The following is a 27,932-nucleotide window of genomic DNA, read 5'->3' as shown; positions in this document are numbered from 1 at the left end:
CCAATTTCCTCTGCCCACACGTTCAATACATACTACAGGGAATTATTTTGAAAATTTTAAATATATTTAAATGTTATAGTCCTCCTGTATAGGGTTTTTTAGTCTGGTATATTTTTATAAAGGTGCCTCTGTTTACAGCCTTGCCTTGCTTATGCTCACTTTAAAAAAAAAAAAAAATAGTAACAGGAAAAAAATGAAAGATTGAGTCAGGGGATTCTGCAGGTTGATAATTAGATTTTGTTGTCTTCTCTCCCCAGTATCTTTTTTGGTACCACTGGTAGTGTTAGCTTGCGTTGGGTTCCTCTACACTTCCCTTCTCTTGGCAGTGACTTGGGAGTGATTTTGGATTTGATCGTAGCTCTTTGCCTTTCTTGTTCTCTCTGTTGCATTGAAGTCCTGGCATATGTATCTTAATGCATTTAAAAATTGCTCTTTTCACTACGTCAGCAAACAAAGAAGCAGGCGCAACTAAACCAGATGTCTTGGAATAGGGGCACTTCAGATGACTTCAGATGAAGACTTGAATCCAGTTTATAGAGCTTAATTTTTTTAAAATCCTTTCTCCAAGCATGTGTGTTAGAATGAATGTTAAGGACGAAGCACAGATTCTTATGTCTTCATATTGGCTTCCAAGCTTCTTGCTGAGTGAGCAGCTTTCTAGAACTTGAATTTAGCATGAGCTTTGTTTAGCAGTGAAGCTAGATTTTTTTCGTGTCATACAGTGCCATGCAAATCCAGTTTAAAACTAGATGCTAATTTTCTTTTCTTATTCAGCATTAAAACCCATAATACATTGATACTGAACTTTTTTGTACCTTCTGTTTAGTGCAATAAAATATTAACAAACTGCTAAGCTGCTGTTGCAGTTGGAGCATCTCCAAGTGACAGATTATAATTTTGAAGGTGGAATTGTAAATGCCTACCTATTTGTGCTATAATGTACTTGTTAGTTAAAATGAGACATTAGCAAACTTCTGTAATATTCTTTAAGGATATACAAGCAATAGTATTGTGAAACATCACACCCTTTTTTTCTCCCAAATATGTTACCGCTTAGTAATTCAAATTATCAAAAATAATGGACTGTAATTAAGCACTTACATGCCTCTTGCTTTGCATAGTGGTTTGAAAATTCTTGGTACATAGCAATTTGAGGTGAGTAGGTTCTGAATTCTTTGAGAAAAGCTAAATGAAACTTATACCTCACTTAACTCACGGTGGCAGTAGTTTTGTAGAAAATCTGTGATGTTAGACTTATGAAAGTACAAGTGAAAATAGTTTTCATTTTGCTGCGGTAATGATTGTAGCAGTTATGGAAAGGGCTCATTTCAGATTGGGCATCTTTTATAAATGCTATCCTAGCAATTGTTGAGGTAGGTTATGAAGTGGTTTACTTTAACCATTGCCAATTTTACACTGCAGGGGATGCATTTATGTGTGTATCCCCTGGCTGTAACAGATCTAAATAGTAAACATTTGAGTTTTTCAAATGTATGTTGCCATCTATATTGTTTGTGGTAAGTAAATTACCATATTGGTTTCAGACTTTTGGAATCACCAGAACAGGAATGTAATCTTTCATTTTCAGAACGTTCCAGACACTATGTAGAAGTACTTAGATTCCCAAATTTCTGCTCAGATTTGTCATTGATCAATGAGTACTCACTGTATGTACTATTTTAAATTGCTCATGCTCAAAACTTCTTCTTGGTACAGTCCTTGCCAAAGAACACATTCAGTTGGAGGAGTGGAATTTAAAAAAAAAAAAAAAAAGAACTCACAATTGCTAACTTTAACAGTGAATGTTAGATGGCATAACTTAAAAACATCATTGAAAATCTTTGTTAAAGTCTAATTCTCTAGAATTTTACACAGTGGTTACTGGGAAAGCTGAAGCTTGGTTTTTTTTTTTTAAACACATTTTTAGTAACTTTATGCCATGCAAGCAACCACTCTTTCCCTTGGCACAGTTAGTCAATTACATTTGTCTGTTGGAGGGGAAAGTACAGTAATAAAGGAACTTACCAAGCTTCGCCCCTGTCTAAGTGTAGCAGAGACTGGTGCTGTCAGAGGAGGCAGGTTACTTAACCCTTTGCTTCTTCTCCTACTCCTAACTGTTAACCTTGCTGAAATGTAAATTATTTCCAGAGCTTAGCAAGAGGAGAGGCTTTCTTATAATACTGAAGAACAGTGATTTCTTAACTGTGGTTGTATTTTATGTTTATTTGTTAGTTTTTAAGTTTGTAAAGATCATTGCTCCGCTTTTTGTTGTAACTCAGATTTAAGGGTGGTCTTTAGAGTGCTGTGCATCTCCCTCCCTCTCTCTGGAACATTTAAAAAAAAAAAAGTATATTCTCCTCTGTAAAAAGAACTCAGTGATACAAAGAAAAATGGGTATTTTTCTATTGCCTAATAGTTCATTAAGTGTATTTTCTCAGAGCATACAAAAACTCTCAGACAAAATGAAGCAGCATTGTCTTTCTTGCACCTTTCTTTAAGGTACTTTATCTCTGTCTCCAACTTACAGAAAGACTTTGAGCTCCAAAGTCCATGACCGTCTCCTGTGAAGTGTCAGAGGCACCTTTCTAAAAATCTGCTTCAAGAATTGTTTTGAGTTTAGCTTGCATTCTGTCATGCTTTAGACATACACCAAGCGCTTTTGGCATGCTTAACTGATGCAAATCTCAGAATCACAGAATCGTCTAGGTTGGAAGAGACCTCCAAGATCATCTAGTCCAACCTCTGCCCTAACACTAACAAGTCCTCCACTAAACCATATCACTAAGGGCTACATCTAAACGTCTTTTAAAGACCTCCAGGGATGGCGGCTCAACCACCTCCCTGGGCAGTCCATTCCAGTGCCTAACAACCCTTTCAGTAAAGAAGTTCTTCCTAACATCCAACCTAAACCTCCCCTGGCGCAACTTTAGCCCATTCCCCCTCGTCCTGTCACCAGGCACGTGGGAGAACAGACCAACCCCCACCTCTCTACAGCCTCCTTTTAGGTACCTATAGAGAGCGATGTGGTCGCCCCTGAGCCTCCTCTTCTCCAGGCTAAACAACCCCAGCTCCCTCAGCTGCTCCTCGTAAGACTTGTTCTCCAGACCCCTCACCAGCTTCGTTGCCCTTCTCTGGACTCTCTCGAGCACCTCCATGTCCTTGTAGCGAGGGGCCCAAAACTGAACACAGTACTCGAGGTGCGGCCTCACCAGAGCCGAGTACAGGGGGACAATCACCTCCTTAGACCTGCTGGCCACACTGCTTCTTATGCAAGCCAGGATGCTGTTGGCCTTCTTGGCCACCTGAGCACACTGCTGGCTCATATTCAGCCGACTATCAACCAGATCTCCTTTGCTTTAGAAGCTCGATTCACCTGGATATACTAATTTTCAGGCCCTCAGAAAACCAACTGTTTTTGTGTTGGCAGTTTGTTTTTTTTTCAACCAGGTGTAATACCAGTTTTCTATTGCAGATGGTAACTTGTGATCTTAAAGTCTCTCTTATTACAGAGGTGCTCATTTTGGAAGGTGCAGGAGCATATTTCTGAACAAAATGACTAGATGGTTAATTCCTTTAAAGTTCACTGATTGGTTATGTGCGGCACAAGATCCTATGATTGTACCCTGAAAAAAACACAGCATAGGCTTCATCTGCAGCAGAATGGCTTTTCATGAATTGAGATATATCAGTGCTTCTAAAAGGGTCAGAACCAGAGTAGGTTGTCCTCTTTAATACCTGCCATTGCTCACCTTTTGTGTTAGCCACCTGAGACCTCAAAGTAATGTTCGATTTCTTAATCAGAGGTAGAAAACTAGTGGTCTTCAGTCTTCCCATACAGCCTTTCCACTACAGGAGATGTAGGGCTGGATTCTGTCACGCAGAATTCTGTCAGTAACCCCCTGCCCAGTGCATAAGCAGGGAGATTTTTTTTCCCCACAGAAATATGCCATGTTATTAAGGAACAATTTACTTTTCTATCAAGAGCCCAAGAGATTCTTTCTGCATGTCACAAAGGATAAGAGGTTATTGTCTTTACTTTCTCGGTACAGATTGCGGTACCATACCAGATTAAAGTTCCTTTAGTGTAGTATTCAGTCTCCAACACAGAATGCCGAGGGCATGAGAAAAGAGTGGATTAAACATAATCCATGAGGGAAGATTGTATCTAAGACCTCTTCTGGATTTAAAGGCCCTTTCTCTACCTTTGTCAAGAAACTGAAGTTCCATACAGTTTCCGTTACTTCTTTCTCTGGATTATGGTGCTTAGTGTTCAGAATACCTATTTTTTTAATGTTTTATGGTAAACTCATAGGAGCTATCTAAGGCTTGTAATGATCTCAATAACAATATAACCTTTAGGTCTCTACAGTCTGCAGAGGTTTCTGTATCTAGCTTACTTGAGGCCACTGCAAAATAGCAAAAAGATACCACATTAAACATGGTACTCATTGCAGTTTCATCATAACAGATGAGACAGATTGGCTCTTGCTTGACCAAAAGTTATGCTATTTATAGCAGTTCTTCTTTAGAGGATAATGACTGTCTTAATTCAGCAGAAATTCTGGTCTTTTACCCAAAGACGATAGTGAGGAATTGCTTAGCTCCAAGCCACACGGCGTCCTGGGTGTGTGATTGAGCACCCCAGAGTTCTGTTATGGCTGAAGAGGTATTTCAAATCTGCATATCAGTATATCTCTTATCTGTTGTTATTAACACTGTAGCTGCGGAAATCATACTACTCATAGGCTCATCAGAAAACTGAAGCTTCCAAAGAAATATTTTGCTCTGCTTCTGGTGAAGTCTAGGATAAGTTGCAGCCATTGTCAGGGTGAGTCTGTTTTAAGGAAGAGCAGAGCACTTTGGGCTGCTCAGAAGTCTATTCTGTATGTAATCCCTCTAGATATGAGTGCAATTACACATCAGGCAGAAACTCCTCTTTCATCAATGATCTGCTGATTAACTTCCCTGTTAATCCTAGCATCTCATACAGAGTCACTCTACTTCAATTAAGTAGTGTTTGAACCTGGCCATTTAGGTTCTGAGGCTGTATACTTGTGCAATAATGTCTTGCTAAAAAGCCTTTTTGCCCCAAGACCATTGTGTATGAGCTCAGTATCAGCAGAAGATTAGAATACCAAGGACAATTTTGGAAAATTGATTTAAGTAAGGGACCCACAGCGCATCTGTTTGTGTCAAAATGAAAAAGCTACAGGTAGGGCTTGGTTTGCACTCATCTGTGGTTTGTCTGAATGGTGGTAGCAAGATGTTACCCTTTTCTGAAAATTGATATTGGTTATTCAGTAGTGAAAACCTCAACTTCTAGGAAGACTGAATCTTTTAAATGACTTGTTCATTAGTTTGAGGAAAAGGAAAAAATTCAAAATGAGAACTGATGGAAAAGAGACAATGTTGTGGAGCTGTTTCTCTTAAAGCTATGTGAGATACCTCCTAGTGTTTAGTGAGGAAGATGATCCCTGCATTGGAGCATGGAGCATCCAGTAGAAATTGCTCATAAGAACTCCAGATTTCTGAAACTTTGCAGTCTCCATTAAGGGCTGTACTGCTAACGAAGACCTCTAAACTGTTGTGGGAGACTTTCTGTCTAAAACACGAGCAAGAAATTAGCATTCCAGAGTTTTAGCACATGAAAAATCTTCCTCTTCCATATTAGCATGCATATTACTGACTCCAGAGATGGTCTAGATAAAGTCGGTATCTCTAATCCTAAGAATGAAGGGGCTTAAATGTTTTTCTCTGATGTACAAGAGTAGTTAAGAAGAATAACCATTTAATTGGGAATATATTAGTTCTTTCTGAATGCATGTTAAATAAGTGGAATGTTTACAACATTTTTCAATTAGATGCTCAAGCAGATTTAAACCTCAGTCTTAAGGATCTCTTCTTGCTGGAGTGGTATCTGCAACTCTATGAGAAGAAGAAAAGTATCATATACCCTACGCGAAGCAATCAGGCAGAAGAGCATTTGGTACAGCCAGTATGCCAGGAATAGTGAAACGGTGAAGGGAGATGACCAAATCAAGCAAGTAGCAAAAGCTACTATACATCAAAGCGTGGGATGAGCTGAAATGACTACTCATCTCTGCTAGAGGGAACATCCTGATCCTACCTGTGAACTTTGGCACTAGCTGATTCTTTCTCTGAGCCCAGTACAACTCCCTAATGCAGGAAAAAATCAGGGGTCTTGAGCTGGGATTATGCTGGATTAGTGAATTCACCTGGCTCATGGAAGGCTTGGCCAAGCACTGCTGCTGTAAGGGGAGGATGGAGGGGGAGCCCTTTGGAGCACAGGAATGGAGAGAGCAGGTGGAAAATAATTTTTCTGTAGTGAGCTGTTATCTCAGCATTTTGTAACACATGGTATCCTTTGCCAGGGATTGTAGTAGGCCTGATGGACTATATAGTGCATGAAATAGTATTGTGTCAGTGAAATGATTTCTCTCAAATCAGCCACTCTGTGCAGCTGCCTTGAAGAGGAAATTAACTTGTTTTATGTTGTATGTCAGTCATTTGATTTTTAATATTTAGTGTTAAGTGGAGAAAAGGCAGTTTCTGAAGGACAACTTCAGATGAGATGTTGAAGCAGTATATTAAGACACCTGCAATAAATAGTGTCATTTTGAAAGAAAAAGACGATCATCTAAGAAATGTAAGGGCGTAGTGTTCTAATGATGGGAACAGAATTTAGTAGAATGACAGGAAAAAAATCCCTTTATTTTTAGTTCTTGATACGTCTGTAAACAACTGCAGGTGCCTGCAGACAAATATGTGGTTTTGTTGCTTTGATCCAGTTGAATAAAGTCAGTATTTTCTTATGCACAAACTTGTATGGAAAAAATGAAGAACACGCATTATAAATTACAGAAATTTCGTTTTCAGCCACCTGCCTGACTGGATAATAATAAGCACAGTAACCTAATGGTCAGTATTATTTTCACAGCTTAAGGTGATGAAGTTTCAGGATGAGTTAGAGTCTGGGAAAAGACCCAAGAAACCAGGCCAGAGTTTTCAGGAACAGGTTGAACACTATAGAGACAAGCTGCTTCAGAGGGTAAGAAATGTTCTTTGTTTGGCTCTGATTCTGTGGTAGGCTTTCGTTGAGTTTATCAAGCATAAGGTGACATTAAGTATAACAACAAACGGTTCTTGTTAAAATTCTAATGTAATGTCAAACTGCATGTCTAAATCCAAGTGCTTTCTGCACAGTATAGGCAATCTCTTTTTGATAAAAATAAATGTAGTATTTCACACACTGTACAGATGAGTATCATTGGAATATACTGAAACCTTAAAGAGCTCGCTTCTGGATGAACTACATAAAGCAAATCATCAGGTGTGGGAAAGGAAAGAGAGCGCAGTCAATTCAAGATGTTCATCAGACTTCAGTTTTGCTTTTTGTAATTGACCAATTGTGCTAAAAGCTTCCAAAAGAAGAAAGGGAGTAGTCCTAAGCAGCCAATGCACTTCTGATTTCTCCAGTGTTTATGGTTTTCTGGATAATTCCATCTCATACTGTTACCCGAAAGTGAATAATTCTGTACCATTGCTATTGTGGTAGTGCTATTGGGACTACGAATTCAGAACAGCTTTAATAATTAGTATTATATACATCTGAATCTTTGAAACACAACTGCAAAAAAAAAAGTAACCATTTTGGACAATGTGTTTAGTTAAGAAATATTTCATGATAATCATATTTGTTAATACATTAATAACTCCACTACTCGGTTAAGGAAATAACTTTTTTTTTTGCTTTAGCTCCATAGAAGTTATTTTTATAATAATATAACATGGGCTTTGATTATATTTTCCACAAACTTGCTAGTTGGTCATCATTTTCTGTCTAATTTACTATAGAATAAGCTTTCTATAAGTAAACTTCCTGCTAGTATTGTACATTCTGTACAGAATAGGAGCCTATTGCTGTTTATTGGTATTTATTAAGATAACTTAATTAGTTATGCTACCGAATAAACCAGGCACATCTTAAGAGTCCAGTGATTTTAGTGGGATCTAACAATAGCATGTAATGGTAGGGATAATGATATTAACAGTAGATATAACGATATGGACACTTTTAAATGTTAATGGTAAATTTTCTGTGCAAAGAATATGTGAGACTAGGTACAGTGTAGTTCTTCAGCTATTTCTTGCAGTTGTTGTTATCCCTACACTCCCCCCCTGCCCCTTCTTTCATTTAGCAAAATGACCACTTTTTTGTCTTCCCTTCCATACGAGGTACACAGTGAAATATCTGTGTTTTGCTATGGAAGATTTTTTTTCCATGTTAGTACTGAAAGAAGCATATCTATTTGTGCTCAGACTTGCTGTTCTAGGTTTATTTTTATATAATTAATTTTCTAATGATCTTTTAGAGTGTATATTTTCTTTCAAAATGGTCCTGGTGATGTATAGACATAGATCAAATTTGTCTTCTGTTGTTGTTGTGTTTTTTTTATATAGCAGAATTTCTTAAATTTACTTTTGCTTTGTTTTTAAATGTTTGGTAGTTAGAAAATTCATCTCAAATTTCAATCTGGAGTAACAAAGCTGAGTGCATATGTTTAAGTAGAAATAGGTTCCTGGTATTCCTTTCATGTTTATTTTAGTTTAGAAAATCTATTACAGCTGTAATTTTCCCCTGAAATTTGTAAAATTCTGTTCATTTCCAGTTAAATAGTCAGGTATACTCTCTCACGTAGGGTGCCATCTTTCATGTTTTTGGTCAGTGCTGGTGTTAATAATATTTATCCAGCGTAAGAAGCAGCAGTGATGATTTGAATAGTGGGTATGGCGTTGACCAATGGTTTCTTCCTAGATTAAGTGCTGTGTTCGTTCAATACTTAGTGCCTTTATGCTGTTTGTGATTAGCTTCTTGATTATCCTTACTTTAATCTCATCTGAAATAATGATTTCTACTAATTCAGGAAAAAGAAAAAGAATTGGAAAGAGAACGAGAAAGGGACAAAAAAGACAAGGAAAAATCTGATTCTAGGTCCAAAGATAAGAAGGAAAAGGAGGAGTGTACACCAACGAGAAAGGAGAGGTACTACTTTACTTCGAAGTAAACTGAATGGGAGGAAAGTACTCACGGTTAATATCTGTTTGCAATGGAAGCCTTGAATTTATGTTGAATCACAACACTTGTTTTAAAAAAGGAAGCTTTTTTTTATTGAAAGGTTTCAAAATTTTAAAGGAATTGCTGTTTTCATTCTGCCCTGAGTAACTTAACTTTTGAATAGAATTCTCATTCTGTTCACTTAAGCCCTGAAGGAAACATGATAATGACCAACTGAAAGGAGCGTATATTTAGCTCTGACTTTTAGCAGTAAATTGACTGCTGTTTATTACTCAGAAAACTGTAATGGAGTCATACCACAAAATAACTTGTGGTGGCTTAAACGTTATTCGTCTGATTGTGAAAATTCTTCAGAACAGCAAGTTTAGGTTAATTGATTGTGTAATCTTATAATAGTTCTAGAGAGAGATTTTCTGTGTTATTAAGCGGTAAAATGCCTTGCTGTTCAAGAACCTGTGACAGAATGTTTTTACACTGCTATAAACAAAGATGAGTCATAAGCCTTAACTTTTTTCAGCCAGAAAAAGTCTGGTGCACATGTTGAACTTGATTTTTCAGTAATTAGAATCCCACTACGTTTTAGTTCAGTGTTCTTAATACTCATTTTTACTTCTGTGTGTACATAACTGTATTTGCTTTCTTTACAAAGGAAAAGGCGACACAGTGCTTCCCCTAGCCCATCTCGCAGCAGTGGCAGTAGACGAGCAAAATCCCCATCACCAAAATCAGAACGCTCAGAGCGCTCTGAACGGTCCCATAAAGAGAGTTCACGTTCTCGGTCATCACATAAAGACTCTCCAAGAGATGTCAGTAAAAAAGCCAAAAGGTAAGCTGGTGTCTATTCTGTTTCAGGGTTTATGAAACCTGAATACGTAGTTCTGGGGATTTTTAGCAGAGCACATTGAATACACAAGTGTTTTCTCTCAAAGTGGACTATACTGTCTGTTCCTGATTAACATCTTTGGATGCTTGGTATCTGAAATGTGTATGTTCTTCTACCTTGGTAGCTCAAGACTGTTCACTTCTGTGTTCTTGTTTACCTGCTCTTTTATGAGCTTTTTATTTTCAAAGGACAAATTTGTAGCCCACAGAACTTATAGAATTGTATTGAGCATGCTTTCACTGATTGTCATTTATGAAGCTTCTCTGACGTTTTTTTCCATGAATAAAATCTAGATTAGATACTGGTTATGGGGTTTTGTTTACAGGAATAAATACTACCTAATTTCCAAACTGACACAAATACAAACCTCTAGCTATTGTTAAGGCGGGTATGAGATTTTTATTACTGTATTGGTGCTTCTGTTGTTTTAAATATTTTGATTGTTGTTTCTGTCTTAGTTCAGTTTCCATTTCTTTAAGAGGTCTAGAATATCACTGCACAGACGTGCTGAGGAAATTCCTGTGATGCTGTTGAGGGGAAAACAGTACATATTTACAGTAGTCAGATTCTTGTGTTACAAGTTAGGAATTCAACTAGAATTAGGCATTTTTGTTAGAGTTAAGATTCAATTCAGATTATGAGATCCATTATCTAGGTGTGGGTAAGATGAGTGTCCGTTTTCTTTCTCTGAGGTTATGTTACAAGCTGAACAAGAATTGGAAGCATAACAATTCAAGATAATTCTGTCATCTTCTATGTGGATATAGGCTGCTATAAACATTAGAGTCAAAGTGGCTGAGGCATATGTAGAAGTTGGTAAACTCATTATCTTGGTTTCAGAAGGACACAAGTTGGTACCATTTTTCCTTTGGTTTCAAGTAGTGCAGTTAAGCCAAAATACGTTTAAAACCTTATATTGCCTTTTTCTAAAACCCAAGATAATTGTTACTTCCCTTCAACATGGAAAAAAAAATCTACCTAGATTATTTCAAAAAACAAAGATCAAACAACTGTAGAAAAAGTTGATATTATCAATTAGCATTTGACTTAAAAATTAAATTTTTTTTGCAGGTCGCCATCTGGTTCCAGGACACCGAAAAGATCAAGAAGATCACGATCTAGATCCCCTAAAAAGTCAGGGAAAAAATCCAGGTCTCAGTCCCGTTCTCCTCACAGATCTCACAAGAAGTCAAAGAAAAGCAAACACTGACAATGTTAATATTTTTTATGATGCTGTCACTTACTGGAAATGCGGTTTTGTTTTTGTGCCTGAACAGTCTGTTTAAAAAAACAAAACAAAACAAAAAAACACAAAAAAAGCATTCCTGATTTTTTTTGTGAATGCACGTGTATACTCATGAGTATCTGCATCTGTAGACCTGTCATTGTTTTATATTGTACAAAATATCTTCATTGTGGCTATTTCCTAAATGAAACATTTTTGTGTTTAGAAGTTTCATCAGATACATGTGTAACTGATCTGCTGGCAGTAGTGATATTTTGTTTTAGAATGTTGTGACATAGCAGAAATAACTCAAATGTTCCCCCTTTTTGTAGCTTTGACAATTTGAATTAGATTTCAAATAAAATCTGAACAGAAAATTAAGATGTTGTTTTCTTGCCCCACTGGTGATACGGATTGATAAAGGAATTCATAGTTTGTTTGGAAGTACTGTGTATTTCAGACATACTATGTTGCTTAGATCTTCAGTATAGTAGTAGCTCTATTCATGTTATCTCTAGTTTGACTATTCAGATAAAAACACCTTTTGAATCCCGTGGATGGGTTTTCTTTCCTACCATAATACTTTGCTGTAAGAACAGTTGAGCAGCCTGGTCCCTAAGATTATGAGCTTCACAAGTAAATCTTTGCTTGGTATTTTGCCTTTTAATTGCAAGGAATACATGTGAAACTTGAGTCGGGGTTTTTGTTTTTTTTCTTTCTCAAAAGCGGGGTCTCTGCAGAGATGCAATTGTGTGTATGTGTATACATACGTGTTGATACATACGTATACATGATGTATCAACAACAAGCCATATTTGTGGCATTCACAGGGGATAACAAGGACAGCAAGTATGGGGCTCTATGACTTCTTCCTCAAGTATAAGTACAGTAATTGCAACCTACAGTACGTTACTGTTTTCAAAAATGATTTTTACTCCGAAAGGACTTTTACACTGTTTTATTGAATTTATTCCTCTGTTGTGGAAATTCTTCCAAATAGAGGGAAAAAAGCTGATTTTTTTAATTACATATTTTATTTATTAATATTCTGGAATTGAGAGGCTGTTAAACTTTTTTTTAATGTTAAGCTTTCCCTTCAAACCTGTTTTGTGTTTAGGCATTGATGTGGCTTTAAATCGCTTCACCTTGGTCTCTATCATGCAACCTTTCTGTGGGTAGGGTGGGGGGAGGGATGAGAAATGGGAGGGTTCAATGTTTATACTTGGAGGTATGGGCAGATTGTAATAAAAACATAAAATTAAAAGGGATCTGGCCTCCTGTGAGCTGTTTCTGAAAGCAAAAAGCTGTACTTACTACAGGCAAGGACTGCTGGATTATGGCCTGCTATCATATTTGTGTATTTAGAGGTTATACATTTGTTAGAATTTTGTAAATGTGATGGGGAAAGCCTTTTGTTGTATATGTTTATAGCCTTAGAAGCAACCCTTTCAGAAGCAGGATCTAAAATGTCTTTTGAAAAACATGCATATTTAATTTAAAAAGAGTATATATTTTCTCCAGTTTCTTCCTGATGGGGGACTTTGATATAAGATTGTATAAATTGTTGTAAATGTAAGAACTAAGTGAAGAATTACTGAGAACTTTGCTAATGAGAGTTGAGAGATGACCTGGAATGCTGAAAATATGGAGACTACATGTGTACTGTAAAGACTTTCTTAGAATGAGTATTGAATAGATGCCTAAATAATGAGAAAAGAATACACCTTATATCTGTTTATATTACATTATAAAGAATCCGTTTAAGAAATATGCAGAGTTTATTTTTTATATTTTTCTTTCTCCCTGTAACACAAGGTGTTTTGGATGTACAGACTTTGGCAGCTAAACTATTAGAAACTGTCTAAGTTAATTTTTTCTTAAATGCGTTCTACTCAGACCTGGCACAGACTAGATGAAGTTTTCTAGAGCAAAAAGTAGGTACTAAAATCATTTGAGGATACGAAGATGTTTACTTCAGATCTGCTTAACTTCTTTAAAACTATTATTTTTTGTCTTGGAGCTGCTTGTAAATAGAGGAATGACAAATGGTGCTGTTGTGAGTAAAGTGAGGATAGTTTGCCATAGGAATATTATATCTTCAGAATCAGTTGTGTACTTCATTTACGAGCTTAAAAATCCTCAGGGTAGGCAATCACTTAGCATATGGGTTAGCCAGGCATTTCAATAATTAATTTTGATTTCAGCTTTTATAAAATTTTAATCAGTGATTATAAAAGGTTCAAGCCAAGTAGCTACAGAGCTAAAGGAGCACACCCATTTGTAGTAGCATTTGTTTTGTAGTAGTTTTATAGTAACTTTTGTCAGTATCTTTATTGTCTAAACACCATCTATATAAGCATTCTTCTACCTCTTACTCTTTGCTTCATATCCCTGGCTTTAGACGAGCAGTTTTGTTACTAATAGAATTTTAAGAGCAATTAAGAACCTGTGTACATAACTGGATGCATGGTGGTTGGTTTTGTTTTGTTTTTCCCCCTCCTGTTGAAAAGAACATCCTTTGCTTCTATCTACTCTGCATTTTCTTCCCTGCTTTTATAAGTAGCTTTTGTTCATAATTTGATGTTTCTGCAAAGAAAAGGATATGGGAAACGGTATTTTGGTAGCTTTTTTTTTTTTTGTAAGACTGCAAATTAGTACTTAAGACTGAAAATTAGGCTGCCTATGTTTTTTTTTGGTAAAGTGACAAGGTGTAGTCACTATGTCCATTACTGTGTGACTTGGGTTTGACTGACTAATGCTCTGTAGCATTTTAGGGTCAAGTGGTGAAAAATCGTCTACTTAACATAGGGTAGGCACAATTTTCATCCCGGGATTCAGCAAGTGAGACTGAGCTGAATCCTTGTGAAAAAAGCTGTAACCTGAAGGGGGTGTGATCCAGTGTTTTCCAGTGTTTTTTTTTTTTTTTTGTGATTCTTTAGGAGGAGAGCCCACTATCCTTTAGTACTCCATAGTCAGGGAGCATCCAAACCTTTGCTTTGGAAGGGAGAGGAGAGATGAATGGATAAGGGGCTTCTGCTTTCTGCTTCTGCCCTGCCTTATGGATGATACCAGAGGTAAATATTCATGCTGCAGCAATTAGCTTTGTCCGAAGCTGAGACACTAACGTAGCTGGCTCCATCTGAGTTCTAGTGTGGCTGAGTAATGCTCCTGCAGCCTCAAAAACCAGCTGGTAAGCCTCATCTTCACATGGGGTCGGAGCTTGGGAAAGGGGTTCACATGAGAAGTTGAGTATACGTTAGATATTCGTAGTAACGTACGAGGGCTTGTCATGCTCATAGATTTTGGCGAAGACTCCCTGGTGCTCTGTATGGCATTGAGTATTACAGCACATTCTGGTTTTACATAAAAACCTAGATGCAGTTACATGTTTGTCTAATTTTTTTCCTGAACCAGTCCTGACTTCTGTGAGTCTCTTAAGAATTGCACTCACACTTTGGAAACGGACCCCATCTCACAGGAGGAAAACTACTTGGTTGCATAGAAACTCCTGACAATTCAAATGTTTTCCTTATTGGTATTACAGAAGTGTTTATAACTTAACTGTCTTTTTAAACCCTGTGACTTCCTTTGACTCCTCTGCACACCAGCTGCGTATACCTTTTGTAATGCTATTTGAGGAAGAGTTGGTTTCTGAACGTCAATGTCAGGCTCGTACTTAGGCACTGGGCACTGTGCAAAAGTTCTGCCTTCTCCTTGCATGTTTAGAAGTGTGAAGATAAAGCATTTATGACCATGGATAACAAATCTTGTTTTACAGATCATATGTTTAGAGTTGTAACCATCCGAAGATTTCACTAGTGCATCTGTCCCAGTGATACCGAATGTAATGCTGCTTTCTGCATTTATAAATCACCTTCTGCACTAGTGAGCCCTTTAAAAGTGCTGAAGTACTGTATTCATTGTTTCTTTGAATGCAGAGTGACTCTAGTGCTTTTTTGATTATGAACTTTATATTTGTTATTTTGATAGTGTGTCTTGAGTGGACCTAGTTTAATTTTGTACAGACAATTCTCGAGGTTATGCTGCTATTGTCCTAGATGATACTTATTAAAACAATAACAGCAAAAAAAAAAGCTGTATAATTTGAAGTTAAGCCCCAACTTGACCCAGATAGGTTTCTTTGAGACAAATGAAACCCTCAAAATGCTCCCACCTCAAGTCTTAGTTTTTGAGGATACATATTGGTGTGCATATCCTCTAATGTTTTTTCATCACATTTTTTTTTAAAAAATGCTAGATTTCCATGAAGACTTTTATTGCCTTAAAAACATGTGCTGGTAGTTGACTCAAGACCCCAACGTTGGGGTAACTTCAAAACGTGTACTGGTTTTTATTTAATGTATTTCCGAGACAGATTTTAAAGCTGATGCTGTAACAACTGCATTGGTAGTCCACTCTGGCACAAATAATGCTTGAAACATCTAGGTTATGCAGCGCTAAAATGGAAAATCCACCTTTAGGAGGACTTAAGGGTCAACCGTTGTTTAAGCCATGTTCTTGGCATATTAAAAAGAGAAAATATTCATGTCTCTTAGCCGTGTCTGTGAAAGAAATCTTGTGATGAAAAACAAGATCAGCCAAAAATGGCAGATTCATTTTGAGCATCTTTGATCACTTCAGGCAATCTTTTTTTCCATCCACACACATTTACAGTCCTTTGTTGGAATTAATGCTTGTAACAAAAATTTGAAGCATTCTTTGTTGTATTTCTGCAGATGGAGTAAGGTCTGAATTTTGTGTCTATGTTTAGATTGCTTGCTTGTACTTTAATAGAGCTACTTGAAGAATTTGGGGAGAGACTTTCTCAAATATTTTGAGTCTGTGCTGAATACTTCCATAAGAACTCATATATGGGTACGTTAAGGTAAAAGCAGATTTTGAAGGACATTTCGAATCACTGCCTTCTAAGTAAAGCTTAGTCTACTTTCCATGTACTTCTTTATTGAAAGCAATTTAGATTTTTGGGGTAGTTATGAAGGTCCAACAAGACAAGTGAATTCTGTACAGCTGAAGGCAGCAGCAGTAGAGTAATATACATGCAAATTTTGTAGTTTAGTTCTTTTAAGATCATCTGTTTAGTAATGTGAGATTTGTGAAGTTATAAATCTGATACTAGCAGTCAAACCCTGGAAATAGAGTGAACTTTCTTGAATAAGGCTGTTAAGTTCCTAGATGTGTATTTCATTAAAATATTTCATAGTAATACTAGGAAACTTCTTTTTGTTCTCATTACTGCATGAGATATTGCCAGACTTTCAGTATAGCACCAGTTCATGCTGCTGCTCTAACTTCTGTTGCTCGGTATTTAAGTCACTCTTGTAAGAATCATAACTGAAATGTTAATTTTTGTCCACATGTATTTTTCCTGTGTTGGATGCAGAAATCTTAAAGAATCGCATACAATTTTTTCTTCAACCTGCTTCTGTCAGCACAGTCAGTTTTCATGGGTAAGCTTGTTCCATTTGTTACTTTTCTGATGTCTAATCTTGTGCAGGGTTGTTTTACTGTGTAAATCTGTCATAAGCTGGAAAGTTTTCTGTTTGTGGTTATTTAGAGGAAATGATAGTTTCACGTTAACCTTTTTGTCTTTTTTCGTTTTGTATTCTACGCAGAAAATTTTCCAAATGACACGGTGACAATAAAACTGTCAGTTTGCCAATATCCAGAAATGGTTTTCTTTTTAAAGCTGGTGAAGTGTGATGTTCATGCATGTTCTGCTGAGAACAGTGTCCTGGCTTTGCTAGCTCTTCTGGTGGTTGACTTTGATTCTGCCTGTGTTGCCAAGCCGTAATCGCTGCTGCTCTCCTCCTGCTGTTACTAGTGACCTTGTTGTTTCTTAGAAACTCCTTGACGAGGCATGGGCTGTTCACCATGGAGTTGCTTGTATAGTCCTCTTGAACAAAGAAAACCTCCTGCTTGCAACTGCTATGTAGGTACTGAGATGATGAGCAGCTTTTCAACACCTGAAACTGCTTGCAGGAGCTTTAAGGGAGCCCACGTAGGGCTGTGGTGTGAGCCTGTGTGTTATGGTTGAGCCAGGGGCGCAGCTTTTTGCTGCTGCGTGGTGCAGGTCCTGTTCCTGCCTTTCTGTGCCACCTGTTCTGTCACTTATCTGTCCTTTCTGGTGACTTTTATGTCCTCTAAGTAGCTGGTTCAGTTCAGTAAGAGAAAAAGATTTTTTGTGTGTTGGTTTTAGCTTGGTTGACTTTTTTCAGTTGATTTGCCTCACTGCAGGAAACGGGGGCAGCCAACAAGCAGGATGGTGCTTGTTTTTGGTAGTGGTTCACTTGCTAACATGCGACTTCATCCACAGTGTTTTCTTTTGGAGCATTTGTTTGGATAAGATGGGTTGAATCGACGCTGCACTCTGCAGCCTGCTCGCTCCCACTCCTGGTCCCATACTCCTCTCGCCTTCCTGCCACCACCTCTCGTGCTTGTTTGACCACTGAGACCTGCGAGAGCTTGCTAAACCTGGAAAAGGGTAGCCTGGCAAAACAAGCAAAATATAGCTTTATTGCTTCAGGAGGCTGACTCTCCTTGTGGGAAGGTAAGCTGAGCACAGGGGTGGGCAGGTTTGTGTGATGAGGTGCATGGGAGGAAGGAATCGCAGAATGGTGCCATCTCTTAGCAGCCATGAGCTGCTGCATTGGCTGTGCCTCGCTCTGTCTCCTCTCTTTGCCCATGAAGTTGGAGCCCATCAGTCAGTCTGGGGTGCAAATGCCTCCAAGGCAATTGAGTTCCTGCAAGATGTGAAAGACCAAAAAGGGGAAGGATGCCTTGTGTCCCCACGTGATGAGAGGCTGGAATATGAACCGATGTTGTTCGAGTCCAGAGCAATTGTCTAGGAGAGATTGTATGAATCTCCCAATTATGAACAATCTTACATTTTCACTTAGTTTCTTGACTCACAGTCAAGAAATGTGGTACGTTGTGATACCCCTTGAACTGTTTGCGCTATTCTTGCTTTTGCGTGGACTGGAAAACTTCCTGTAGCTGCTTGTCTAAATACAGACCATCATTTGTACTCTTCAAGGGTTTGTCAGCAAGCCATTGTGGAAGCTCTGCATGGCCTGGGGACGGCCCCTTGGTCTGCGGCAGCTGACCAGAGGTGTACTTGACCCCCTTAAGAGGTGTAGGGGTTCCTGGACAATGCAAACCTTGGGGGTGGAGGGTGCTAAGATGTTAATTAACCATTAACACTGTTTTTGGTCATAGGAGTATTAAGAATACCTTGAAATGGGTGTAGCAGAGAGTAGTGTATTGGTGCAGTGTGGCTAAGGTGGCTCTTAGGTGTGACCTGCCAAAGGTTGTGCAAGTTTTTGATGTGGAACAACAGTTCAGTGCCTGTTTTAAGGTATGCAGTTATAAAAGTCGAATCTCTTAATTTCCTTTAGAACATAAAACTGTTATACAACAGTTGAGAAGGTGATTTTAATTTTAATAAAAGTCAAATAGAGACTTAACTGCACCATAATGTCCTCAGGACAGTCATAAAATTCTGGAATTCCTTCAGCTGCACAAACAGGACTTTATAAATATTTATTGAAATTAACTTTATTGAAAATGTCACCTGTGTAACTGGAAGTAAACATAAAGGAGAAATATGTGGGTAAGGGAACAGCTTGCTACAGATAGGCTGTCCAGTTTGCTGCATGTTTCTGTTCTGTGACCAGCTACTGACACGTGTTTTAATTTTGGTCCATGTCAGCTGCTTCTGCAGTGCTGGTTCTGCACGCACTGCACAGAAGGAACATCTGAAGAGAAACATACTCGAGAAGGCAGATTGCTGCACCCATCAGTTAATCAAACGTCTGCTGAAGATTTTAGCATCATTGGAGATAATTGTGTTTCAAGGGGAATCAGCTGCTACTACTGCACAAAACTTTCAGTAAGCTGTGAGACATTTCACCCAGTACTAAAAGGAAAGGTGCAAAAATATAAACATCTGTAATTTTTAAGGCTACTGTGCAGTCTTTTCTCACTCATCTCTATTGGTGTTGCTACAATACAGACTTAAATAATTTCATGGGTCTTCTAGTTTGGGCAGCTACTCAATTTTACATAATTTTTGTTCATATTGCCATCTATGAAATCGTCCATTGGTTTTAAGAACCTCACTTTTGAGTGGTGTTTGAGGAATTTGGCATCTGTATTTACCCTGAATAGGTTAGATACATGAGTTTTAATACCCAGAACTTATCACACTCTAGGTTTATTACAGCCTAAGCTTCCATCTTTCATCCAAAATTAATTTGTCTTAAAAGATCAAGCCTTGCTGAAACTTGTTTTCAGGAAGAACAACTTCACCTTGTTCCCACTCCATCCCTCTAACAGAGGGGAAAGGCTTGGAGCATTAAAAAGTCATGTCAGGAAGTGTTCTAGTGAAGGTCAAACCTTTCACAGCACTGTGCTTTGCCAGCCCCATCCGTTAAAGGATGGTTCGTTAGTAGGCAGATTTTGGGGAATTCAGGCTAGGGCCATATCGCTTCTGGGGGAATCACTCAGCTAGTCAGGATTTGGGTTGTCTAAATATTACATGTAAAAAATCAAAATATAATTACCATGTATAAAATATTAAGGTGTATCATAAAATATTTAAGCATTAAATGCAAAAAAAAGTTTTTTCCTTGTAGCTTGAATTGTGGAGTTTTGATCACAGTTACTTAACCCTCAGTCAATGCATTGTTCACTGCAGAGGTTGAGGTAAGTGCAGCTGACTTATTTATGTCTGAGGAATGACTGGGTTTTGTAGTGTGGATCTCCACGGGCTACACTGTAATTATACTGTGTATCTGCACCCTATTAGGGTGTGTACTTGCCCAGGAAAAGATGTGGTTTTGGCTCCTTCAAAGCAAACAAGATGTAATGCTTAAAAAGAGAAGCTGGCCTAGAAATAAGGTTGTTTTATCTGTTTATTTTTAATATAAGGTGAATTGTCATTATCAACAAAAAGATTGTTATTTAACGTGAGTGATCTAGTATACTGAATACTAAGGAGCATAAGTTAGACTGAAATGAGTTAAAATAGAGGATGGAAAACGTATAATGAAATATTTGGACAAATATTTGAAGGGCTGTTTCTGTTCTGCCTTGGAACGTTCATCTTTCACATAGTTACTGTGGCTCTTATCGCATCAGTTTTTATTCTATGGGTCTTGCATATAGGTGAGACCATAAATGAGGCCATGCAGAGCCTGGACCGGCTGAGAAACACCGAGACTTGCTCTGCCCACTCGCAGAGCTAGGTCTAAGAAACTAAGCAAAGTTTAACCCTAGAAATTACTTGTAAAGATTTAAAATAACTCTTTCACTGTAGTACTGATTTTAATTCACTTTTTGATGGGCTACAGTGCCATCATTAAAATTGAGCAAATACTTAAATATTTCACTGAACCAGGGCTCTATTTCATAGTTTTTTAAAGCCTTAGGGCAGCTGGGGAAATCATGGAGTTAGCTCTGCAAGTGGGAGAAGTTATCAGTCGTCTTTGGTGAGGAACTTGTCCCTGGCCTTGTTATAAAAACCTGCTGCATTGCATTCCTTGATTTTAATTTTAATTTTAATTTATTTTTTTAATCTGTTAGTGTACATATTTTTTCTTCAAGTGCAAAAAATAAAAGTTCGTAACTACCAGCTGTCTGATGATACTTTTTGTTAGTACTTGGCGATAGATGATTGATTCATTGGTACAGTCTGTACACTTCCACAAGTCCATCCTTTAAACTTGGTGTGTGTAAGTGAACTTCTCAGCTACTTGCAGGAATTAAGATCATTGTTGCAGTCCATTGCTCTGGTTTACACAGCCAGGGCCTTACAAAACAGCTGGTATCTGCCCTCCTGCAACACAGCCCCAAACTCCCTGTTGCAGCCCTTGATGATGACTGCTGCCTGCCTCCATTCTTTCTCTCAAAGACAGGCAAATAATTTAAATTCTAGACTGCAGAATTAAAAAAATAGACAAAACGAACCCAGAATCCCCTTAAGGAGAGTTCTTTGGATGCAAAGACACGGCCCAAAACAGTGCGTCTCATCTTCACCAACAGATCTGCAAAGGGAGTGATCTGTTTTTTTTTTGTTTGTTTGTTTGTTTTTGCTGTCTATGCTTATAATGCTCTGCATCAGATTGATTTTGAAAAAAAAACAAACTTTGTGTGAATTGGAAGGTGACAGCGTAAATATTTTCCACACAGGCTTATTAAATATTCATTGATACTGAGTTGCTTAGAGTGATAAGTTGACTACCAGGTCTGAAACTTGTTCCGGGAGGATCGAATATTGCAGCTGCACTGAACCTGATTGATTTCAGTTGGGTTCTGCATGGGTGCTTGAGTCCACCTGCACAGAATAAATACATACATATCTCCAGTTTTGAAAAAGAAGGTTCCATTTTGCAGTGTGTAGGTCGAAGTAAAGAGCTGCTTGGACCCGTGTTTTCCGAAGTTGAGACAGAGTAGTATAATGAAAGCAGTATTACTGTTAGTACTCACACGTTCACTGATTCAGAGAGATGTAACTGCTGTGTAACAGCAGGGAAGGTGCAGAATCCAATTACAGCTTTTAATGTTTGGATTTACTGATTAGTTTTGTCATTTCAAATGTTCTACTTCTGGTTCTTGTTTGCTTATCTTTGTTACTTGCTAAACTTTAAATTGTATGAGAACTGGAGATGGTGTTGTAGGTCATGTCGTCGTTCATCCCCCCCCCCCCCCCCCCCCAATTTTCTACCTGTCTCCAACCAAGTGAAGTGGAAAGAAAGGATTAATGTGAACTTGATGATATTTTAATGATTTTACTGATATGAATTGGTTTTTTGTTTGTTTTTTTTTTTCCCCTCCCGCTAGTCTATGCCCTTTATTGCATTAGTGCTGCAGTACGACACTGGTGGGGGATGCTGCTTTATGAGCTATAGTGTCCCACTACCGATGTAGTTACTCATGATTTAACGTAGCCTAATGCTGTTACAGACCGTTCCAGAATTTAAAATTAACATTTTTTCTTTAGCTAGGTTAAGGTCATTTCATCTTTTAGTGTGTATGTAAAACCAAGGAAATATTAGATCCTTATCTTTATAAAAGGGATATAAATAGAAGCCTTTTTTATGCAAAGAACTCAAGGATTAGGTCCAAAGGATAAAATAGCTGCAGGAGTTTTATGCTGCATAGATGTTTCAGAGATATATCAATTTTCATTATATACTGTGTCCAAAGCTGCAGTTCAATTGTTACAAGCTCATTGGTTTTCAACTTTGTATTTATTTTGTGAAGTAGATGCACTTATTTTTTCAGAATGTGTCTTTAAATGCTTCCTCTGGACTGCTGTAGGTTTAAAAGACAATAACAACATAAAACCCTTTCCCCCTTGCTTTTTGGTGAAATGCACTTTTCTCCAATATTTAGTGTTTCTTTAAATTTTGCTGTTAACAAGTTACCATAAGTCACAGTCACATTGTAACACTGCAGCCGCTGCCATTTGTGGAGCCATTCCCACTTTGTTCCGTGGCGTTTTATCGCTGCAGCTCAGGGGAGCACAGGGGGTGGAGGTGCCCCCGTCCCCCTGCGCTGCCTGGGGGCCCCGTCAGCCCTCGTGCTTTGGAGGAGTGGGCTGGGGAGAGCAGAGCCCTCCTGCTGTGTTGGGTTAAAACTGCTCACCTTAGACATGCCCTGCTGGCCCCCAAGATTTTCCTAAGAAGAAGCTTAGCTGTAAGTATTGCAGCAGAAAATTTGGGAGGAATAGAGAAATCCTTTTATGAGGAGTGTAAAGATTCCTTACAGTATATTTAGCTCCTTCACCCTACTGCAGGTTTTTTTTGTTGTTTGCTTGTTTACAGAGTGGTACCGGACAAGATAGATGGCAGATAAAATGTAAATTCATCTCTGCACGTGCTGTATTGTTGCATTCCTGCTACACAGAAAATACACGTTCCAGAACTAACTTCAGTCACCATCATCAGTTGAGGCATGAGCCAGGGGGAGCTCTCCAGCAGCTCCCTTCTACCACCTGCCCTACACCTGGGCTGCATCCTGTGCATGTGCTTGTGTGTCCCTGTCCCAAAGCTGTCTTGCTGCCTCTCTGCAGCTCAGCCGGCACCCAGGCTCCCCATCGCAGGGCTGGGCCTGTGGCCCCCCTGTGCTCAGCACCCAGCGCTCCTCCACCGCTGCTTTCGTGGATGCCAGGGCAGAAAGCGAACGGGGGCTAAACCAACCATTGCAACACCACCACCTGCTTACCGGTGGCAGTCACCGCTCTTTCCAAGAACTGAAGGCAGATAACTCTTCCCTCGGTCGCAGCTCTGCAAAAGCATCATTTTTCTTTTGCTTTTGGAGAAGTTCCTAGCAGAAACACAGAGCAGGTTGAGTTTCTGCAGCTTGGGTAACGGGGCCGGGGACCTTCCTTAGCGCTGCCCGGCCCTTTGTGTCATCCTCCCCTCTCCTATCTCCTCGCTCGGCCGCGCTGGCGGCACCCCCCCCCACTCCTGGGGAGGGGGCTGCAGGACGAGCCCCCCGCCCGGGGCCGGCTCCCCGCCCGTTCCTCCCCCCGACACGGACGAGCGGCGCCGGCTGCCGCCAACGGGGGGCGCGGCGAGGGGCGGGGCGGGCTGGGGCCGGGCGCCGCCATTTCGGGCCGCACCTCAGCGGCCGCTCGGGGGGGCCGGGACGGGATGCACGCTGTGGACGCGGGGGCCCCCGCCGGCTCTCCCCGCCCCCGGGGCGGAGCGCAGCGGAGCCCGGCCCGGCGCCGCCTCTGCCCCGGCGGCCGCGGCGAGTTCGGGCTGCGGCGGCGCCGGGCGATGGCGGCGCGGCAGAAGCGCGGGGGGCCGCGCGGCCTCTAAGTAGGGCAGCGGCGGGGCGGGGGGGGGGGGGGGCGGCGGCGGCGACGGGGCCGTCACGGCGGCGGCGGCGGCTGCGCCATGTGGGCCGGGCGCGGGGGGCCGGCCGGGAGACGGCGCCGGGGGCGGTGCGCCCTGCTGCCCGCCGCGGGGCCCGGGGCGCCGGGGCGCTGAGCAACAGTTGGCCCCGCTGCCGCCGCCCAGCATGAAAGTGTGCCGGCGGAAGGCGCTGGCGCTGTGCCTGGGCTACGCGCTCCTGCTGCTCCTCGCCGCCCTCAACCTGCTGGAGTACAAGTGGCGGCGGGAGCCGCGGCGCTGCGGTGAGCCCCCGGCGGCCCCCCGGCACCGGCCCCCGCCGCCGCCCCCGGCGCCGTCGGTGGGGAGCCGCGGTCCGCAGGGCGCCCGGCGGCAGCTGGTCTACGTGTTCACCACCTGGCGCTCCGGGTCGTCCTTCTTTGGGGAGCTCTTCAACCAGAACCCCGAGGTCTTCTTCCTCTACGAGCCCGTGTGGCACGTCTGGCAGAAGCTGTACCCCGGGGACGCCGTCTCGCTGCAAGGGGCGGCCCGCGACATGCTGAGCTCCCTGTACCGCTGCGACCTCTCCGTCTTCCAGCTCTACAGCACGGCGGGCGCTGGGAAGAACCTCACCACGCTGGGCATCTTCGGGGCGGCTACCAACAAGGTCATCTGCTCCTCGCCCCTCTGCCCGGCCTACCGCAAGGAGGTGGTGGGCATGGTGGACGACCGGGTGTGCAAGAAGTGCCCCCCGCAGCGCCTCAGCCGCTTCCAGGAGGAGTGCCACAAGTATCGCACGCTGGTCATCAAGGGCGTCCGCGTCTTCGACCTGGCTGTCCTCGCCCCGCTTATGCGGGACCCGACCCTGGACCTCAAAGTCATCCACCTGGTGCGGGACCCGCGGGCGGTTGCCAGCTCCCGCATCAAATCCCGGCACGGCCTCATCCGGGAGAGCCTGCAGGTGGTGAGGAGTCGGGACCCCCGCATCCACCGCATGCCCTTCCTCGACGCTGGCCACAAGCTGGGTGGAAAGAAGGAGGGGGGGGGCGGCTCGGACTACCACGCCCTGGGTGCCATGGAGGTCATCTGCAGCAGCATGGCCAAGACCCTGCAGACTGCCCTGCACCCCCCTGACTGGCTCCAGGGCAATTACATGGCTGTGCGCTACGAGGACCTGGTGGTCGAGCCCATCAAGACTCTGCGGCAGGTGTACGGCTTCGTTAACCTGGCGGTCAGCCCAGAGATGGAGAAGTTCACCCTCAACATGACCAGTGGTCCCGGCTACTCATCCAAGCCCTTTGTGGTGTCGGCCAGGAACGCCACCCAGGCGCTGAGCGCCTGGAGGACTGCACTCAGCTACCAACAGATCAAGCAAGTCGAGGAGTACTGCCACCAGCCCATGGCCCTGCTGGGCTACGAGAGGGTCGGCAGCCCTGAAGAAGTGAAGGACCTCAGCAGAACGTTGCTCAGGAAGCCGCGGCTGTGACCGGGCAGTGCCAGACACTCTCGGGGACGGCTGAGCCCCTCCAGGGAGAGGAGCCGGTCCTGCGGGCTTGAGGGAGGGAGGGAGCTGGGAAAAGCAGCCAGGCTCCTGATTTCCTCCAGAGACTGATGAAGGGTAACATGCAGTAATGTGATGATTTCTTTTTTGTTCATTTGATTGTTTTTTGTTTTTCTTCACTTGCATTGGGTTAGATGCGATTAAAAAAAAAATAAAGTGGAACTGAAAATATGTGGAAAGTCCCTTTCCCCTTCCCTAAAATGCCAGGCGAGCTTCTGTACCAAAATGTTGTTTATGGAGTTCTGGTGGGTTTGAAGATGGTTACAAAAACTCCTGCACAATTCCTAATACTTGTATATCTCCCTTGGTGCAGAGGGGATGCCCTTGGAAAGCGTAATGCTGAAAATACACTTTTGTATGAAAGTAAATGTTCAGACATGATAGTAATAAAAAAAAAATGATATTCATTTTTATAATTACCTCAATTGTTTGGGAATTACAGTGTTGCATATGTACAGCTAGAAGGGAGGCTCGTTTAATAATAGGAAGGAGGACTTTTTTAAGGGTATGGGTTGAGGGCTGGACTGTAACGTTTGACGTGTTCAAAGATTACAAGCTGCTCTCACAAAAACAAGTACAGATCTCACAAATGCAGTTCAGGTTTTATGGCTATGTCAGAGCAGGTTTCCATTTAACGACTGTCCTTTTTGTTGTATTTAAAAAGTCTTTCAAGTGCCACTGTATTAGTGTCCTAAGAGTTTTAAAGTGTTTGCCATCACAGCAGTATTTATTTTTGTCTTGACGTGTATGTCCAGGAGTCACTGTCAAATAGAAGTGGATCTACAGTGTGACAAAAACTGCAGGATTTAAAAGGACATTTATCATACTGGAAACATTAGCATGTGTGAAAACTAAAATAAAATTATAAATATATATATTATATAGTGCTAACGATACAGTGAGATATTTAAGGTATTTCTTGACATTCATTGGTAACAGGCATAGCAGGGAAGCATAGAAAAACACATTAAATGTTTTATTTTCCCCCCTTCTCTAAGTGTCTGAGGGTATATTTATGTATGAGGAAGGAAGAAACATACGGCTGTGTGTTCATAGCTGTAACAGAGCTTTTACAGAGTCAACCTAGCGTTTGAATTCAGAGAGCGCTGGTTAGAGACTCGCTTGTTGTCAATTGTCATTGCTCTACGATGGAGCCAGATGGTGATCTGGCTCTTTCTGGGAGCTTTGCCTAGAGACTCTGTCCTGTTGTTCAACTTGATTTAAAAAAATAAAAATAAAAATAATAAAAAAAAAGATTTTACTACTAGTTTTATAATTTCCCGAAGAAGTCCCGGTTTGCTAAAGGTCAAATGACGTGTTGCGTACAAGAAGCGCAAACACCTCAAGTACTTTTTAATCTCGGTGGTGGTCACTAATGTTCTTTAAAGGCTCATTTTGGACCTTGTGTTTTTAAACAGAAGTGGTTTTGCCAAACTGTTCTCTTAGGAAACTACAGACTTTTCTACAGGAAGTATATTTTACATTGCCTATCTGTGTGTTGTGCTTTCTGCAAATGTGAAGAGTATGGGTAGGAAGAAGGAAATGGATTTGTGAAAATAAAATGATACAAACAGGATGCTGATAAGTGTGTGCGCGCGTGTATGTGTGAACACGTTAGTGATGTGTAATTTGTCTATTTCTTGTATTAGACTTTAAGTTAAAAAGGTGATAATGAGCTACTATGCTATTTGAATTCTTGGTGAAACCTTGGCATTAGATGTTAAACTTGCTCTGGAAAGGAAATAGACATTTAATAAACTAGTAAAAAGAGGATCGCATAAGGTTGCCTATACACTTGCTGAATGACTGTAAAACATGCTCATTGCCTCAGTTCATCATCAACAGCAGCATAAACAACATTAATGATATCAATCACTGGGAAATCTTATAATTGGCCTATTAAGATGTATTCTCAAATTCCAGAGAGAAGTGCTAAAAATTGAAGGGATAGTTAATTTGGTATTTAAAACGCATACTGAGGTACTTGTGTTTTTGTGGAGTTAGGTGGTTTCTGTTACCACTTGTACGTATTCTGATTTGATGCTGAATGGATCCTGGACATCTAGGTTTGAGCTCTATGTTCTTTTTTCTTTTTTTCCCAGTCGCAGTGCTCTGGGACAGTGCTTGAAAATCTGACCTTACAGAGCACGTCGCTTGCTTTTTATCTGCCCAAAGCTTCGTGAAATGCCGGTGCTACCCGTTGCAACAGCCGCACAGCGTTCGCCAGCTCTGCTGTCGGCAGGGCGAGCAGTGCCCGGGCAGGCTGCGGTGCCCCTGCAGAGCGGTGTGCCGCCCGCGGGGAAAAC

At 40.9% G+C, this 27,932-nt stretch overlaps 2 protein-coding genes across 8 annotated transcripts in view; both read left to right on the top strand.

The window, feature by feature from the left end:
• The window catches only part of U2SURP (U2 snRNP associated SURP domain containing), a 47,770-nt gene extending 32,471 nt beyond the window's left edge, over window positions 1–15,299 (top strand). For all 7 annotated transcript variants that reach the window (XM_067002347.1, XM_067002346.1, XM_067002343.1 and 4 more), the window contains 4 exons: window positions 6,959–7,069; window positions 8,946–9,064; window positions 9,747–9,923; window positions 11,052–15,299. In XM_067002347.1, coding sequence (XP_066858448.1) covers window positions 6,959–7,069; window positions 8,946–9,064; window positions 9,747–9,923; window positions 11,052–11,190 — 546 coding nt within the window. In that variant the 3' untranslated portion in view covers window positions 11,191–15,299. The remainder of the gene's footprint in view (window positions 1–6,958; window positions 7,070–8,945; window positions 9,065–9,746; window positions 9,924–11,051) is intronic.
• An 8,784-nt stretch (window positions 15,300–24,083) lies between these two features.
• Window positions 24,084–27,397, top strand: CHST2 (carbohydrate sulfotransferase 2). The gene has a single exon (XM_048062929.2). The coding sequence runs from the start codon at window positions 24,256–24,258 to the stop codon at window positions 25,549–25,551; it is 1,296 nt and encodes a 431-aa protein (XP_047918886.2). The 5' UTR covers window positions 24,084–24,255; the 3' UTR covers window positions 25,552–27,397.
• Window positions 27,398–27,932: the final 535 nt, after the last annotated feature.

Source organism: Anser cygnoides, chromosome 9 (genome assembly GCF_040182565.1).
Source record: "Anser cygnoides isolate HZ-2024a breed goose chromosome 9, Taihu_goose_T2T_genome, whole genome shotgun sequence".
NCBI classification, from domain to species: Eukaryota; Metazoa; Chordata; class Aves; order Anseriformes; family Anatidae; genus Anser; species Anser cygnoides.
The sequence above is the reverse complement of the archived record's forward strand: the minus strand, read 5'-3'. Positions and strand labels throughout refer to the sequence as shown.